The sequence below is a fragment of the Rhea pennata genome, chromosome 1, assembly GCF_028389875.1.
Source record: "Rhea pennata isolate bPtePen1 chromosome 1, bPtePen1.pri, whole genome shotgun sequence".
In the NCBI taxonomy this organism is placed as follows: Eukaryota; Metazoa; Chordata; class Aves; order Rheiformes; family Rheidae; genus Rhea; species Rhea pennata.
Window position 1 is genome coordinate 75971883 of NC_084663.1, and position 19446 is coordinate 75991328.

Genomic DNA, 19446 nt, shown 5'->3' on the forward strand with positions numbered 1-19446 from the left:
TATATACGTAGTGACATGTTGTCAAGGTAGGGAGGAGGACACACCACACTAGTTGACAGAGCCACAAAAAATGGAATAATTGCTAATTGCAATAACTGCTAAACCATTTTCTTAGACAGACTTTATATGCATACACAAAGGGGAAATGTTAGAATAAAGAGATACCACTATATACATACATAGCATTCATATCTCTAGGAGATCTGAGAGCAGACCTCATGTAGAATTTAAAAGTAGGGCCTAAGCTTTCTACTATTTTCCCATAGGCTAGAATCCTGATTTTTGGTCCTCTTTTTTAAGAAAGAAACTGAAAAAATATGAGGAAGCAAAGGAAAAAGAAAAACAAGCACTTGAATTCAGTACTTCACTACCACAGTGGCAGAAAAGAGAGTTCTCACTGTGAAAAGATCCATCTGCAAAGAAATAGGTCCTACAACAGTGTTCACTAGAGCAGACATTTAAAAACAGAAAGTGTGAAATACTGCCTTTTCCTGAAAAAAGCAGCACATTTTATGGAAAAGAGAAACATGAAGCATTGATTACTGGGACACCCTTGATGATGAATACTAAAATCATTCTAAAATGATCAATGGATTCTGCAAAATGTAACAGTTATTTAGAACCATTCTGGTTTTTATGTATGAGGGGTACAATAACTAACAAAATGCCCATGATGTGTCTCATAGACTCCCATCTCTTACTGGACTACAGTCATCTATCATCTCAATAGCCACTGAGCAGGCTTCTTGTTTGCCTGCACTGTTCTAGATGTGCAACTTGAAAATGGATGCTTTTATGTAGCTAATTTGTGCCACACAAAGGGATTAATTAAATTTCACACTACATAAATACAGTGTAAATGTGGCTGTAACAGGTGCTTCTTATAAGCAATAATTCCAAGGAAATTTTTCATAGTGTCCCCACAGTTTTGCTAATAATCCACTCAATCCATTGAAACCATTACTTTCAGTAACCGTGAATACAGCCAAGCCTGTATCTAAGGTAGAAATAATGATTCATTTTTTCTGCAATACTCTCAGCTTGCTAGGATAATATTTGGGCTATTATATTGTGGTATTTTGCTCTTAAATTTGCTCATAAAAAATAAGATGATAAAAATCCATGCTCTTCTATTTGCATCCCTGAGTAAACATATTTCTTTGCTGTCTATAGTAGAGAAAATATTCGTTTGATTTAATGCAAGAGCTCAACGCTGCTCTGCGTGATGCCTGTCCATTTGCTGAGCAGAAGTAAACAGCCCTAGGGACACCTCATCAAAGTTGCACAGAGTTCAAGTCTCTTGACGTCACTTGCTTATTCCTTTCTCAAACAACGGGGAACCACTATTTGTCCTTTTAAGACACCAAAGTCCTTTTCACAGCTTTTAGCATTTTCAAAATAAACACCCAAACTCCTTAATATGACATCTTACTTGTAGCTTCTATCTTCTCGTTTGGTAGTCATGTCTGGTTTTAGATAGACACGTACAGATGGTAGCCTCCTGACAACATGGCCTAAACACAACGAAGTTCCCAATCAGTTATTCTTAAATAAGTTACCCATGCTTTTGACACTGGGCTTTAAGACAACTTTGCATGAATTTGATCCTGCATCTTTCCACCTGCAGTGCCACTGTCTAGGGAATACCAACAGTCTCCACCCTGGAGGCTCTTACTGCAAGGCTTGGACAGCCACAGCCCCATTAGTAGTGAACTTGCAATTCTCACTGATTTCGGGGTGTACTCAAGACACTCAGATTTGCAGTGCTGGATTAACAACCCTCTGTAACCTAGAAACAAAGAAGTTAATTACAGATGCAAAAAAGCAACAGTCCTAACCAATTCAAGGAAAAACTGAGGACAACTTGAGTAATTACCTAATCTATTGTCATATATCTCCTTACAGTGGCCTTGCCTCTGTACTTTCCTCTGAAGCAACATTAACTTCTGCAGGCTCATATGAAGCAGTAGTCTATATTCTTCTTCCAGGCTTACTACTGCTTATACCTGATTCCTTTTTTATCTGCTTATAGACTCTGAGAAGATTACAAAAATCTAGTTCTGATTAACTCAAAATTGCTTATTTTGGTGTTGATTATCTTCTCACAAAAATGAAGAACATTTTGCTGAGGGGCTAATAAAGTATATCACTTGACATGAAAAAATTTTTTTTCTTTTAATCAAAGTACTTCAGGCTTATGGCCTAGGGTTATCAGTGTCCAACATATGAAAATGAAGCATATAGTCACATGGTTAAGTAAAACGTTTTGTTACATCCCATACAAAAGAAAGAAAACTTTGTGATTCATGCACAAGCTAACCATTAATTAACAGAAGTTAGGCAGAAACTGTCTAAGGGTAATTTATTCCACTAGAAGCTGTCTTACCTTTTACTGTAGGATATCTGGTATTGGTTGTACAGGAGCTTAAGTCACAGAGAAAACTGTTAAAATGTTAAGGCAAAAAGACTGACCATCCACTGACAAATTCTGCAGCTTTACTTCTGGATATCCCATTCAGGTATGTAGCCCGTTTGAATTTACAAAGTGGCTATTTGTTAGAGCCTTTTTAATTTCAAGTTCTATGGACTCCCCTATTTCTCCCAGAGTTCCTTCTTTGTGATTTCAAATGTAAACACTTAAAGCAAAACTCAGTCCACATCCAGAGTGGTCAGATCATTTTGCAGCACAAGAATGACTTTCCACATTCTTTCAGTGTGCAGTCATGAATAGGCTTGGCCTATGGTCCCTTTGGAGCCTGGAAGATGCTGAGTTATAGTCAAAAGAAGTTCTTCCAGCTATTGTTAAAGTGAGCAAAATCAAGTGTCTTAAACTTCTCTGACATGTTCATACAGAGAATTTCAGATGTTTTTGTAAGCACTGGAGTAACACTCAGTGGCATATGGAAAATCTCAGGCCCATTAAAGAAAATGCTGCAGTTGTATAGGGGGTTGATATTGTTTCTCATATCTAGTGGGTGCTTAAAAGTTTTGAGGATTTGAGACCAGGGCAACTTATACAATGAAGCCTTAGATGATTTGCAAGTAGCATGGCAAAAGGCTGGTTGCCTGTCCTGTAAATGCAGCTTCATGTCTGCTACTATAACTCTATAGTGAGATACAAAATCCATTCTTTGCTGTCATATCAACACTTTTTATTGTTTCTTTGACTAGTTTCAGAAGTAGTTGCTTAGTTATATCTTCAAAATAAACTGAAAGAATTGAATAAATGAAGCTGCTCAACTAGTCCAAAGAAAATCAGTCAAGCTCCCCAGTTAAGTCTAAATATACCAATGCATATATTCATCATAATGAATTACAATAACTATTTTTCAGAAGGTAAAACTGAAACATTGCTACTTTTGATGTGCTAATATGTATCTGAAAAATATGACTCCGGTATTTTAGAGTAAAAAGAATATTAGTAAACAGTAATGGAAAACTTTTCAGCCTGTACTGATGTCATTCCAACTCATGTTAATTATACAACTACATTAGGAATACCTACAAAGAGTCACTTTCAGCATTTTTTGCTGGCTCAGATACACTAAAATTAATTACTTTACTTTCAGGTTTGCCTGTATACTTAAAAGTACACTACAGAAGCTTCAGAGTGGAAACAGTCTTCTAGAAAAAATCCCATTCAAGCTTATTTCATCTAGAAAAATTTAAAAAACAGCTATGCCTCTTCTTCTTTTAGTATGTTGTCTGATACTATAGCTAGTACAAGAAAAAGATCACCCTGAAAAAACTGTAGAGTCTATCCTATAATAAAAAAAAATCTAGATTATTTTTTATGGAGACCTACACAATCCTAAACTTTCCAGAGTTTTCAGAATAAAGCCAAATTTCTAAGTGTTGCAGAACAGAAATCTTATCCTCTCTGCACAGCTCTTCTCATGAGAGGAAAAAAAGACATGAAAGCCTGCTCACTAACATATGACCTAGAGTATGCCAAGCTAGAGTCTCCTAGAACTCTGGATGCTGAGCTCTTGCTGATGTGCCTGTAACACTGCCACCCAAATAAACTGAGTAAATACATCTTTCCATTCTTTTAAACTCTTCAATTCTACTTTAATTATGCTTTAAGTTAGATATAACCATGCTGCTGAAGGGATTGTTCTACAGCCTAATATCACTGCTGTTGGAACTTTCTCTTCAGTTAATATTTTCTTTTGTTAAGATGCAGTGGAACAACTTTGCCTTGTTTCTCACTTCTATTCCTATTCTGTGATAAAGTATCATATGTTCACTCCAGTTTTGCTTATTTAATGAAGTATATTTTAATTGTTTTCAGACATTTTCTTCCATATCCCATACAGTCCCTTAATCAATTCTGCTTTACTCTTAAATCTTCCAAATTCTCTAAATAACCTTTCTTGCACAGAATGTCCAGTGACTTTTTAATTAAATTTTTATTATGTGTTATTATTATATAGATGTTAACGACAGTCTTTGCAAAGCTTTATTAAAAGATTCTACCATCAACTTTCTGTTTCTTCCTGCTCATTTTTCATGCAAAACTACATATTGTCATCTGATACAATACGAGTAAGAAATGTGTACACAGGGAATAATTTCAGATACTTGAAACGGATCTAGACTAAAGTCAGCAGAAGCTATTGGAAAAAGTAAAAACAATCCTGGATCCTGGTCTTGCAGTTTGATGCAAACTTTTAAGTTTGCACATTGTACACTGAAGTAAACAGGATAATGTCAAGATACACAAATCCATAGAAAGCATTAGACAGCAAAAGCAGGATACTACAGAATACCGAGATTCTGGAATCTACTTAACAAATAGACAAACTTCTTATCTATTACTTTTCTACAAGTAGACAACAAATTCACGACCAACCTTTCTTGTAGTGCTAACCCATACTGCTTCATTTTCTAATACAGTAGGCAATTAGGCTATCTTTGCACTGCAGTTATATAGCAGCTATTCTTTTTGATGGCTATTTCTCAACTACACAAATCATACTGTTACCAGGAAGTCTAATGAAAGGATCAATCAACAAGGTTATTTTACTTAAATATTGCAAGCGTACTTCTTAATAAGAGTTACAAATATGCACCTAACGAAATTTCTGGCTATAAAAATGAGTGATATCCAATTATTAAAGCACTGCCAAGACCTGATTGCATCCTAAGTACAATATAATGACAGTGACTGTATTTAAAATCACATACCAAAGGTCTCCACTTTTGTCTGGTATCTTCTAATTCATACAAATTCAGCCTCTTAATTGGATCTACACAATTTCTAGGACTGACAGAAACACCTTTCTGTGAGGCGAGGCTCACATGTCTCACAGATCTGACTAGCCAACACATATAAAATAAGCTGAAATTCTTCCTTTCAGGTGCATGCATGCTTCATACTGCATTAAGTAAGAGTTGAACACAATGTGGTTCCCAAAGTTCTGATTAACTTTAATGTATTTTATAGCATTTCTATTAAGGTAGATATCAATACTGGCCACATCAGTTGAGATGAATAACAAAAGCAGATGAATTAACTAATGATGGGAAACTAACATAAACAAGCTAAAGCAGTAAGGATGCATAATGCAGAACAAAATTGTAACTTTGATAAACTGAGCCACAGCCATTTAGAGCCATGTTAGCCCAAATCAGAGCATCCATATAGGCTTTAATGTGGTTTAACTTGCACATATTAACTTCACACTCTAAGCTGATTTTTCTTTACTTTCCTTTATTTTGCATGTAGAGAAGCCCTTAGTGTGATTGATTACCTCCTTCCTCTGAAGTTTCTTTTTAAAAAAAAAAAAAAGAAAAAAATCGAACAACAGGAAGACTTCAGAAACAAGAGACTGAGATTGATGCTCCTGTCATTTAGCTCCTGGTTTCTTAATTTATTATGACAGTCTGAGAATCTAACTTCACAGCTGACAGCGACCAAGATTTATTCCACACTTTTGATTATTTCCCCATACCTAACAAAAAGCCTTGGAACTAAGCTGATTTATACTCTCTCTTGCTTTGGTACTTCTCAGAGCACACTGGCTTTAAAAAAATAAACATATGGCAAATTAATATGTAAAGAAAGTTATATCTCATTTGAACACAAAAGATTAATGTCAAGTGACCAAACATTACAGCACTTCTGAAGGGACAAACTTTTAGATACCGAAAAAACAAAAGGAGGATTTTATAAATGCAGTGTGTTTGGATCCTAGTTTCAGAGAAGGTTGAATATTGGAACTCTTTCCATCAATCACCATGAGAACTCCTTATTCCCTATTGGATTTTCAGAGTGAAATTGGATGCATTTCAAGTTTAATCTTCAATTTTGAACTCCAAACTTTCTAAAGCAACAACACAATTTTCAAAGGTGCTGATTAACATAAGTCTGCATCTGTGAAAAATCAGGGACTCGTTAATCTGAGCTACAGTAGACATATACTTTAGGATGAGAGCAGTCACACCCCCAAAATACTATTTCTCCATAATGTCTTCAGGGGGAGTACAGGCAGATGGCTTAGATGCAGATACTTACACTCTGTTAGCTGAATGACACCCTAGGACATCCAGAGATTAAGAAGACCTCAAATTATGAAACACTCCTAGAAATATAGGCCTTGACATCTTGGTAGTTCAACACTTTTCAACTTTGTATGCAGACATGCTGATAATGATCCTTAATCATCCACAATGGAACGTGCCAGCAAGTGAGGGGACTGCTATGGCTTAAAGCCTGGAAATTTCCAGTTACCAGACACCATAAAACTAAACCGAATGCTAGAAGGGAAACATCATCAAAACTAATGTTATAATTATAATCTCGTCTCAGAAGGGAGATTTAACTGATTAATAGGACTGTCTACTACCACTTGTAGCATCAAGACACTCACAATATGTATGCAACCATGCAATAAGCATGTATGTACAGAAGAAGAATATGAATGTACAGAAGATATATGTAAATATCTAACACAGAAATGCCTATATAACATTTATTCCACATCCTACCTATTAATATTTGCTCAGCACTCAGCTATCAGTTAGTGGAAAGCATTGCAAGAATAGTAAATACAAATATAAAATCCAATGCATGTCTCTATACAACAAATACTAGATACTTTAAATGGCTGATAAATCACTGCTATTATCATTCATCTGATGTACAGATCAAGCAAGACTAATAAACTATCTGAAACAGTAAATCAATAAAAGATAGTTCCCTGAAGAAACGTATCAGAAAGCAACTTTCTTTGTCATTTAGGACTGGGTTCAAAAAACAAAGAACTTGAAACATGTTTAAGTTTTTCACCATGAAAGAATATATTTGTCACTAAAATTCAGTTAGTTGTGCAGTTTGCAGTGTGTATTTTTGTTAATGCATAACTGTGTACGGGAAGTTCAGTGGGACCCATCTCCTTGGGTCCCCCAATCCTAAGGTTCTTACTACACTTAAATAATCCCAGCTCATTCACCTTTTGCAGGCATATAGAACACACAAATGTACAAAACACACAAATCTAATCCATTTATTGTTAAACTTGCATTTCATCCCTTTTCATCCTACCTGTAACTACATAGGATTGGATAGAACCCCATTCCCAGCCTGTTGCTGGGCCCCTCAAATTTGGAACACATCTCCCCTTGACCCTGGCCAGCCACTGAGCCCTGATTTGGGAGTTTGGCCTCCTTCTCCTAAGATGTCAAACAGCTGCAAAGTCCTGAAGTTTTTTGCTCATGGAAAATTCTCACCAAAATCACTGGAAATGAGTAAGAGCTTCAAGATTTAGAGTAATAGCTTTCTCTAAAAAATACCATAATTCTAAATGTGTTTTAATAAAAATGAAGAGTTAGGAAAAAAGGGTAGTGGGTATATTCAACCCTCCTCTGTCTGCCAAGGAGTTTAAGATTAGCAGCCATGAAAATCTGTAAGAGAATTTATGACGGATAATATCATTAGAGGCACTGCTGATATGTTAGAGGAGGACAATACTAAATGGTTGGCTCACCTAACAATCTCCTGGAATAAGGATAGAAAGGCAAGGGAAACTGGAAGACAGCCAAATAAATAGCCCATTCCTCAGCTTCTCTTTAAAATATTTGTTTTTATGAAACTTAAAAAAAGAAAGCTTTCCAAAGCTGTTTAGTTTTATATTAAAAATATTCACATTAAAAAAAATCTATTTGAACTGTTGGGAAACATAAAAATAAACATCAGTAATAGAAGCATTCATTTGGAGTTCAAGAAAGCAACACATTGCACACAGCTGTCTAGAGAGGAAGAAAAATAAAGCTAAATGAAAAGGAAGACACTGCTCTCTGTAATCATACCAGTGATTTTGTAATCTTAAATCAGTTATGTACCACATCTTGACATTGTGCATCTGGGAGCTTTAGGAATGATTTCTCAAATATTTGCAACTCTCCTTCCACTTCATGTTGATATGCAGATTAGCCCATAACCTCCCTCCAAGTACATATATTGAAAAAAAAGGAGAAGCAGTAATAAGATTTTGCTAATTACTCTTTAAAAAAAAAAAAAAAAAAAAAAAAAAAGAAAAACATAGAATAGTGGAACATTCACTGGAAAATGATGAACTGAGTGATGTGATATGCATACATATATATGCATACATAGTGTTCTTTTTGTAATCTAATGGAATTGCGGATTACAACCATCCAGTCAGGAATCAAGCTAGTGTGTCAGGGTTAAGACCTCTACTCTTTCAAAATGAACCAGTGAATCTTAAAAGAACACAGTAGGACAGGAGTTTGGATTTAGATCTTGACCTCAACCCTTAGAAGAAAAGAAAATTTGATTTCAAACATGAACCTAATTTCTGTACTAATTTGGAATCTCAAGGCGCATTTTATAATGGGCAGATGTTAGTTGGAGGCTTAACTATCTGCTCCTGGTTTGTCTCAGGATTTTCTCTTTTAGCTGCAGGCTCCCAAATATGCTGTGACTGTCGCTCTCCTCCATCTGCCAGGGCTAGCAGCCTGGGACTGATTCTGGAGCAGGCCAGGGGAAATGCAATCTCCCCTGGAGCAAGTAATGTCTACATTTCAGGCTAGAAAAAAATCAAGCCTTTTGCCCAAAGCACGCCTTCAAGTTTCAGGACATAACCAGGATTTAGTTAATGAATTTTTAAGCTGGCACTGCACTTGTGTATTTTTTTCACCACACTGAACACTCAACTCATGCAGAGAGATCTGTAGAATCTATAATGCATACTAGTAATAGCATTCCTGATTTTATTTATACTCAGGAGTTCACTCTGCTTCCTAGGACCCTTCTGAATCACAGACACAGGATTAATTGTTGAAGAGCCCTAAACTATATTGCATCACCAAAACCAACTCCTATAGTTATTTTCAGAAGGTCTAACATACAAAAAAATTACCTGAGATATCATACTATGTCAAAGCTTCCTAATTCTGTTATCTTTCTGTAAATAAGAGAAATCAAAGTGATAAAGAATATTTGAAATGTGGGTATGTAAGCAGGGATTCAGAAGTGTAAGGCTATGCTGCAGACATCCAGACATGGTGTGTGAATCTCACAAAGTCACTGAAGCTGTTTGCTTTGGTTCCTCACCTTAAAAATAAGGAAGATTTTATATCTTTTCCTTACAGAACTGTGGTGAGGACAAATCTATTAGTGTTTCCCCTTTTTGAAGACTGGAGTAATATTGGCTTTCTTCCAGGCCTCAGGCACCTCTCCAGTTCTCCATGATCTTTCAAAGATGATGGAGAGTGGCCTGGCAGCAACATCCCAGCTTCCTCAGCACTCATGGGTGCATCCCATCAGGTCCCATGGATTTGTGGATGTCAAGTTTGCATAAATGATTTCTAATCAGATCCTGCTCGACCAAGGGAAAGTCTTCCTTTCTCCAGACTTTCTCCCTTGTCTCCAGGCTCTGGGATTCCTGAAGGCTGCCCTTAACAGTGAAGACTGAAGCAAGGAAGGCATTCAGTAACTTTGCCTTCTCTGTATGTCATGTCACCAGGGTCCCCACCCCATTCAGCAGTGGGCCCACATTTTCCCCTGTTTTCCTTTTGCTACTGATGTATTTGAAGAAGCCCTTCTTGTCGTCCTTGATATCCCTTGCCAGATTTAATTCCAAAGGGCTTAGCCTTCTTTGTCGCATCCCTGTGTACTCCGACAAAATTCCTAGAATCCTCCCAAGTGGCCTCTCCCTTCTTCCACATTCTGTGTACTTTTTTTTCAGTTGAAGTTTTGCCAGGAGCTCCTTACTTGTCCATGCAGGTCTCCTGCCCCCTTTGCTGGACTTCTTACTCATAGGGATGCACCGCTTTTGAGCTTGGAGGAAGTGATGGTTAATATTCATTAACCAGCTCTCTTGGATTGCCCTTCCTTCTAGGGCCCTAACCCATGGGATTCCTCCAAGAATACCCAACTGTCAAAAAGGCCTCAGTTCAATAATGCACTTGGACATATGTGAAAATTCAGTCTTCTCAGTCTTACATCAAGAAAGCCATACAAATTGCTAACAACTCTAAGTGTCATGCTGAATCACAGCAGGGGATATATGTTGAATAAGCAATTTTAAAGGTTATTAAGTCCTACCCATGGATACTCTGTAGAACAGACCCACAGCTTTTATTGGATATCTGAGAAAGATTCTGATTTACTAGGAACAAGATGGATAAAATGTTCAGGAATGATGGGAAGGATGATCAGTTATCCCACGAGCTCTTCTAAAGGAGAGAATGGAAATTGACAGCATGCCTCAACATGAAAAGACATGAAGAAGAAAATCAATTTATCATTAAGTTCATGAAAAAAAAAAAAAAAAAGATCAAACAGGAAAGGCCATCTGGATCAGTGAGCTAACTGCTTTGAAAAAAGCCCAGACTGGTACTTCATACAGGAGAGAGGAAAACATATTTCATGATTGGTTTCAAATGAAGGATAAAAAAAAGTTATTACATGAGACCAAATGTTAGTCTTGCATCCACTGAACAGAATTTAGAGTAATTTTAAGACAGCACTACTGCTATTTCAAATAACTGCAGTACTAAAATAAATTATTTTTAGCAAGACAAGGATCTCATCATAGCTTAAATTCCCCATGGTGTCATTTCATGTTATATTTGAGACATTCCTCAATAAAAATGTCAAATAGAGAGTGAGCTGAGTTCCCCTGAGGACAGTTTTGGACAATTTCCAGTACAAATTTTAGCCATGAAATCTTAACCAAACATCTCCTCCCAACAAATAAATAAATAAGGAAATTTCACTTGATTAGAAAGTGAGAAATGTTGAAACAGGAACACAGGAAAAAACACTTAAGCCATCAACCTCATCTGGTTTAATCAGTTGTGAATACTCAAAGTTTGTTATTTAAAAAGAACATTGTAATCATCATGCTACACTGTCGTTACCAGGAAGACATCCAGTGAAGGTTTAAAAAGGAATGTAACCCATGATAAGAAGAGATGGCTTAAGATTTTTCACAGACTTCTGTCAAGCAAGACATGCAGAAATCCTGATGTAGCTGTCTTCTCCATTACAATGTGTTTTCTAGAGGTTCCTAGATGGTCTACAGGACTATAAAGAACTATTATGGAGTCATCATCCCTAGGCCTTCTATCTCAAATTGCTAGACATAAAGATTTCTGGTGACATGCATGTGATAAAATGCCGCAGAGGTCACTGAGACAGCGAATCAGCTGTCCAAACACCAGACTCTGATGCCATTTCAGATTCCTTAAATTATTCCATCTGGCCTGCAGTTCTGGAGTGTCAATCCAGATCTACTCCTGTAGATATCACGCCACATCTGCCAGCTCTATGGAGATATCTCAGAGGCCTTACAGTGTCCTAACTGGCAGGAGACACCTAAGCTTAGGCAGTTGAATTGCTCCCGAAGAGTCCTTGCTGCCTGGCTCCCCATGCAGTGTCAAAATGGATCCCAACGGCAATACCTGCAGTGCCAAAGGATGGGGGAGAGCATAGGAAAAATGTAATCTGAGCTTGGGTCTCACCTAGCAAATCCACTTCCATCCAAGCATATGCATTTTCATGGTGTTGAATGAAAAGGCAGTTCAGGCAGGGTTTTCAAAATCAACCTACTATGGGTTTTATAGGCTCATCTACAAATTCTATGGAAATGAAATAAGTTTACATAGTATCCATTACAACCTTACTTAATGTGTATACAGTTTTAATCTCAGTATGCTTATCAAATCTGAGTTAATGCACAATGGCCAGACATAGCAAGACTTGCATGGCCACTGCTGGGATTAAAAATTCTAGTTTCAGACCTTACAGCCGGGCACTCTTATCACCAGTAAATTCACTAAATTTTTTTAAAGGGAGAAAGAGGAATGTGCCTTGATTCAGTGCCTTTTCAGTTCCTCTATGCTCATATAAACTCATATAAAAAAACAGTTGCAAATATTCCATCTGCATTTGAGGAACAGATCCTTCCTAGTCCATGGTCTCAAAATTAGGAAGGCAATAGTGATCTCTTTTAGTGTCCTAAAGTTACATCCTGTGAGAAAGGCAGCCCTTTGCTATCATTACCACTCATCTTCAGTTCACTGACCCTCTTGTAGAAGGAACATAGTTCCTAATGTTCTGGGAGGAATGCAGAACATCAGCTCAGAGTGGAATGTTAATACAGACAGACACTGACTCTGACAAATCTGCAAGATCTCTTGGCAAGCCTTGGATCAAGACTTTGAATCATAACCATCAGTTCAGCACAACAATTTATATTATTGTAGGTCCTTCATTTTCCAAAACGAAGTGATTGAATAGAAACCAGTGAACAAAAACATGAGAAATTTGGCTGTGTATGTCCAACCTGCATGGAAAACTGTGATCAGAGAATAACAATACAGACAGCAGGAGAGGTCTAATAAAAATCTGCAGGCTTCCTAAAGTTTTGATCCTTTATTGGGTCACTCCTGTTATTCCTATTTGCTGACCCACTTTACTATTAAGGGGATCATTTGGAAATGAAGTTGAAAATAACAAGCTATTTGAAACAATATACCTGCACATTTATTTGAATCACAAATAGTTGTACTATTTGATTATGCTTGTATCCCCTTTTTTAAGAGATATTTATGAATGTTTGTGTAACTGTAGTTTTCCTTAACTTTTTATATGAATGGTTGGCTGCTCTTTGTACAAGAAATGCTTCTTGCACAGTTAGTCCTTTGACCAGCTCAAGTTGAGGCAAATAAATCCATTTACTCTGCTCTATGATAAATGAAATTTGGAAATTTGAGTCAAAATCCTGTCAATGGCCAGGATGTATAAGACATCTGAACAAATAATACTCAGTCTGAAAAAGAACCAAGTAGGAAATACGTCTGCTGAAAGGCTAACCAAAACCTTATTCAGAAATTCTAGTTGTTCTATAGCTTCAGTGAGTGTAGAGTGATGTTACTGGATATTATTATTTCTGCTTCACTACCTGATTTCTTGATTTTCACTGCAAAGGGTCTCAGCTTTTACCATAGCAAAGGTGCCGAATGACACAGATGACATACCCTTTTCATTACTCTTTTATACATATCACCCTGAAATGAATTTGTGATTGTATCAAACAGTAGTCATTGTATTTATATTAGAAATTTGAAGAAAAATAGTCCCTTGTAAAGTGTATTATATGCCTGGATAAACAGACTGGAAAGCAGACAATACAGGGTACTAGAATTTAGCCAAAATGACTACCAAATAAGCAGGTATGGGAAACAGGATGTAGGGGCCATAAAGCTCATTTCCAAGTAATTTGTGTGAAGACATTTAACACAAAACAAACACTTTTTTAGTTTGTAGGATAAACCAAACCCATTTAAAGCAAAGGAATGGATAGGAATCAGAATCCTAGATCCAGTGACCTCAGACTGCTGAAGCAATTTAAGATCCTGCTCAGAAACTGTTTTTGTACAGTTAGTAGACTGTGTCTGTCTCCTTTATAAACAGCTATTACTGATAACTGTTTCCTTGCCATATTCTATTGCCTAAATATTTCTTCATCATACCTGTACTTATAATATACAGTAATATATGCTCATACAGAACATCCTAGTACTGTGTTACCCTAGAAGTTAAAAAAGAGGGAAGACGAGATTTAAAGTTATGATTGGAATTACACAAGTTGGAAGAAACAGCCAAAGCACATTTAAGTGGGTGGGACCACTTACTTTTCTTAAAAAAAATAAAAATAAAAATAAAAAAGCCTAAACATCCAGCACAGGGTTTTGAGGTGGGGTTTTTTTCAGCTGTGTTAGAGATAAGAAACTGATTGGAGTATGTTTAGGATGAAGAGCACCAATTTTAAGAGTTTGATACAGACCACACTGAAGTTAATGGGCGCACTTCAACTTATCCAGTGAAGTCTGGATCAGGTCTTTACTGAAAACATATATCAGACGACAAAATGCTGCAAAAGTATCAGGCTTTCTTACAACATCCATGAAAGGAACCCTTCTTGCTGGCATTCACTACTTACCAAGACAGTTATGGCCATCGTGGGCTAACATGAACCCATCATAGCACGTACATCTGTAGTTGCCTGGAATGTTGATGCACTCATGGACACAACCCCCATTGTAGAAATCATTTTCACACTCATCAATATCTAAAACAAAAGAGAAGGAAAAAGAGAATTTTATAAAAAAGAAAATCCAAGGTATACAGGGACTTTTCCAACTAAGCCCAATCTTTGAACATATGCATGTTCCTTATCACTCTGTATACTCATATTACCTATTTCATCCAACAGAAGGTTCATGCTATTGACTATTGATTGAATGAATATATCAGGGTCAGATACAACTGAACTGCAGCAATCTTGTTTACTGAACAGCTTTTCACAGAATAATAATAGTATCATCGTAGTAAGCAATGATAAGTTGTCAAAAATTTTAAAAAATGATTTTGGTATATTTTTTATAATTGAAATGTAGTTTTAATTGTTGTCTTTAAAATAATCAAGCAGAAAATTAGTTAAACTATTTTGACCTGACTAGCTTTTGACAAACAGCTATTTAAAATGTGTCAGTATTAATATGGCTTAAGACATAAAATAAAGGTATGCCTTTTTTAGCCACATTAGAAGCAAGTTTAATCAGTTTTGATGTTGCTCAATGTCACACTGCAAAGGGCTGGCCAATTCATTCCTCTTTTTCAGACAACAAATGAATCAAGTAGGACTACTCATTAAATTAAGGGATAGGAGAGCCTTCATAAGGGACAAATTAAAGAAACACAAAGTCTTTTGAGTGGCTGTCCTTTATTCAGTTCTTATTTCTGAAAAGTTGTACTGAGATTAGAAGCACTAGATGCTAATGTAATGCACATAGATAACTTCCAGCAAGGGTAATCTAACAGAAACATAAACCAGAAAAATTAACAAAAGGCATATATTTTTTTCATCTCTTTCTCTCAAGGAGTTCAAGTTATCTTAAAAACTTTTGCTAGCAGATTAGAGAATTATTTCTTCCCTTTGTGCCTAAGAGCTGTACAAAACTAGGAGAAGAGCCAAACATTCTACCTACTCTTAAGAGCCACGTTGTGGGTTTTTGCTGTTTCTGCCCCCTCCGAAAACACCTTGCTATTCAAGAGACCTCACTCAATAGGCAGACTGAAATTTTTATCTCAAGTACTGCTGGTAAAGCACTAGGAGGTGAAAACTGGTGAATTTAAAACATTTTGTGAAGAAAAATGCACAAAGCGTGCAAAGTCCAAAGGTTGGACTTGTTTCAAACCCCAGTTGCACCAAGAGAAATGCACGCAATGCATGAGAACACCACTCCATCTTCTGTCCTCAAATACTTGGTTGAGAACATTGCTTAAAGAATGTATCATGGAAAGTGTCAAGTAAGTGTAATTTACAGGCATAATATTATAGGCGATCTGGTAGGACAGGGCTTTCTTAGAAGGCTTAATGGATTGATAAAAGCAAAAGGAGCATGTTCAAATATACACCTGTAGGCTTCCCCTTAATTTTATCTGTCATAAAACTCAGAATTCAGAGTAGCCAAATATATTTACTTGCTTTTGGTAATGTCATATCTTATTACTATTTTTTTTCTGTAATGGATAGAACTGTGTCTTAATCAAACTCTTGGCTCCAAACAGTTCTAACTCAGATTTATTTTCCACAAATTTTGTAGCTTCAACTATCTTTAATGTTTTTAGATTTTGATCACTTAATATTGCCATTTACCCTGAGAAAATTGCTGCAACACTGAAATGAAATCAGAGAAACAAAGAAATGTTTCCATTGATCCAATAAATTGCTGCACTGGATCCAGTACATGCAACCTTGTATTAGCAGGAATTACTGTATTCTAGCTCTATGCTGGGAAAATATTTACAAAGTATTTACTCCAGCTAATTCCTGCTCTGTGGACAGACAACTGTAGGGATGTCTAATGAAGATAATGCCTGAGTAAGTTCCCTTAAAAGGGTATTGCAATTTCCTCTCTAAGAGGAACTAATTTCACGTAGTATTATAACGGCAGCAATTACAGGAGCCCTAGGAAAATAACTAAATGCACCAAAAGGATTAAGAAGGCCATTTATAATAAATGATACAGACTGCTAAGCACCTATCTGGGCTTGCTGTCTTCAAAATTCCCAAGACCAGAGCTGGAGGTGTACAAGCACATACTCAGCTGTTGGTGAGCTATTTTTGATCATCTCTCCTTCTAGAATTGGTTTGAGAAATCTCCAAAAGCCATTTCTTGCTTCCAAAATTTTAAAAGAAAAAATATCAGAAAAAAATGAAGAAAAAGAAGCTGATTCCTTGGGTGTGCTAGTAAGTGCACAGATTCAGCTACTTCTCAAGGTGAAAGAAGCTTAGATATTGACATTATAATAACTTCTGGAAAGCAGAGGTGAATCTTTTTGTTACAGTCTAGAAATAAGTCTCTCTCAACAACCATAGTGAACCTAGCGCTGCCATGCATTGCTCTTTTAGCCTTCAGCGAGCAGTGGTGTTACTTGAAGAGTTCATCCTGCATGAGATTGAAGTCATTATATTAGGATCAAAGAACTTTTTTAAAAAAATAGACAGTTGTTTTAGAAAATCCTAGTATCTGTTCCCATGAGGAAACTATAATTTTCAATCACTCTATTTGAGTTAAGGGAAGAAAATTTGAAGCTCTCTTCTTTAAGTGACCTACTTCTTCATAATCTATTAAGACCTGTATCTTCCTTATACAGACTGGGGTTGACTCTTCTTTCATTAATATAGTCGAGACTTGCACAAGCCCAGAAATATGTTTCATCTGTGAATTTTGCATGAAAGGGATGGCCCTCTCGGGGATCTCACAAAGATACTGTGATTCAGTACCCTCCTGAGAAGCAGTTATTCAAGGAACATATACAGCTTGACTAAGAAAAGTTCAAAATTAAACAAGAACTAATCTCTTCTGCTTCCAGTATCACAGTAATTCTGCTTCCTATTTCACCAGAGAAGACAAAACACTATGCAATAACTAATGTGCAAAATCCTCCCCAAAAAAATGTAAAACAAAGCAAGGAAAATGCTAGTTCCCATTTCGTATAAACAATTTCAGCCTAGCGCTATGAAATTTACTGAGTGCCAAGTATCTTTTTCAAGCACTAACAATCTTAGCTGGAAGAAGGCTCAGACTTTATTCTAGGGAAGTACAGAATCTACTTCCAGCAAAATCCACTCCCATTCTTCATTATACGGGCTGCCATTCATTAAGGTCTTGAATGTCCAAAAATGATTAGAACACTTATAGCAAAAGTTATTCGTCAGCACAGCTACAGAACATTTTGTGCAAAACTACTGAAATCAAATGAAATGTCTGCATGGAGTTGATTTTCTTCATTGTCAGTCACAGCTAAATCGTCACACAAGTCTTACGGCTATTAACACATAAGAGGAAGAATAACTGAGCCATTAAAGCTACAGGGCTGCATGCAACTCTTAGTGCTAAATTACAAAGATTTCTACATAAAACGGGAAGGTGTGCATAGGCACAACCTCTGTCTCGGCCACTGACAAGGCTGTAGATCCCCATTATGCACAATACAATGGTAGATCTTCAAAACAGGGGCAGGACTAGGTAAAATTTGTGTTTGTTTCAAAATATTTCTAGACTACTGACATAAGAAAAGGATCTGGAATTAATTTAGTAAGCACAAATTACAATTGACTTTGAAATGAATAATTTATGTACTTGGACATTTTAAAATAAATAGCCAAAGGAAGCTGTCTGCTCACATCAATTTCTTCTAAATCAGAGAACCATGAACAAAATTTAGCACATAGGTATATTACACAGACACAGGACATTTCCTAAAGGAGTTTGACCCATAAAATAGTTTGAAAAATGCAGAGTAAATTCTTTGCAAGTGTCATCTTGATGGAAAAAACCCCACATATTTCCAGTTGTGGCATGTTGCCTGTTTATCCAGAAGTCGTATGCAGCAATGGACATTGCAAAATGCTGGAACACGTATTTCCATGTGGGAATACTCTGCACTTTTATGGGCTCTCTTAAAAGGCCTTCAAGAATTTTCTCTGATTCATAACTGAGCTTTGGTCACTATTCATCCCTAGACCAATGAAGTATCCTCATTTCCACAAATAATACAGAAGAAGAAAAGCCCCGTCCTAGGTCCCAAATCCTGCACAATTAAGAACAGAGCTGTAGCATGAACAGAGCTGTATACCCCACCATAAAGTTTTATGCAACCTTGTTCTCAGATGCTTGGGAAAGAAATAGCGTTATAATGTCCAAAGATGAAATGCTCTGAGGTGATGTTCCAACCCTACAAAAGTCAAGAGACAGTTTTGCCACAGGCTTCATGGAGCCCAGAAGACCAGCTTCCTGGGACACCCGGTAAAGACATGTGAGAGCTTTAATCAGCACTCAGATTGCTTGTTCCCACTTCCAGATTCAGAACAAGAAGCAGTGTAGCATCAACACCCTTACTTTACTTTTACGGAAACAGGCAGAAATGAAGTAATGTGCAACAATGGCAAGAACAGAATCAAGATCAAATCTTGGATCATAATCAGATCACAGAATCATAGAATGGTAAGGGTGGAAGGGACCTCTGGAGATCATCTAGTCCAACCCTCAGCGTAGCCCATACAGGGATTGAACCCACAATCTTGGCATTAGCAGCACCACGCTCTAACCAACTGAGCTAAACCTGTCAGATCACTCTCTTACTCATTAACACTGAACTTTAATGACTGGATTTGGGGGCTGTAAAAGCCATTAAAATAAACAAAAAACAAGATGGACATATTTATATATATATATTGTTTTTCTTTGGCACATTTTACATTTAATATACTTTCAGCAGTTATGTACACACTGGATAACCCAAGCCATTTAATAGATCTGTGTTCCCCATATCAAGTATACTTTCTTATAAGTAGGGAGACAGCTATAAATCTAAAGGCCAGAAGAAAAGCTGAAAGAAAA

General features: G+C 36.7%; 1 protein-coding gene across 1 annotated transcript in view; it reads right to left on the reverse strand.

Annotated features, from left to right (window-relative positions):
- Positions 1 to 19446, reverse strand: part of SCUBE1 (signal peptide, CUB domain and EGF like domain containing 1) — a 209806-nt gene that overhangs the window by 166020 nt on the left and 24340 nt on the right. Inside the window, exon 3 of the mRNA XM_062570700.1 lies at positions 14478 to 14606. Within this exon, the coding sequence (XP_062426684.1) occupies positions 14478 to 14606 (129 nt within the window). The remainder of the gene's footprint in view (positions 1 to 14477; positions 14607 to 19446) is intronic.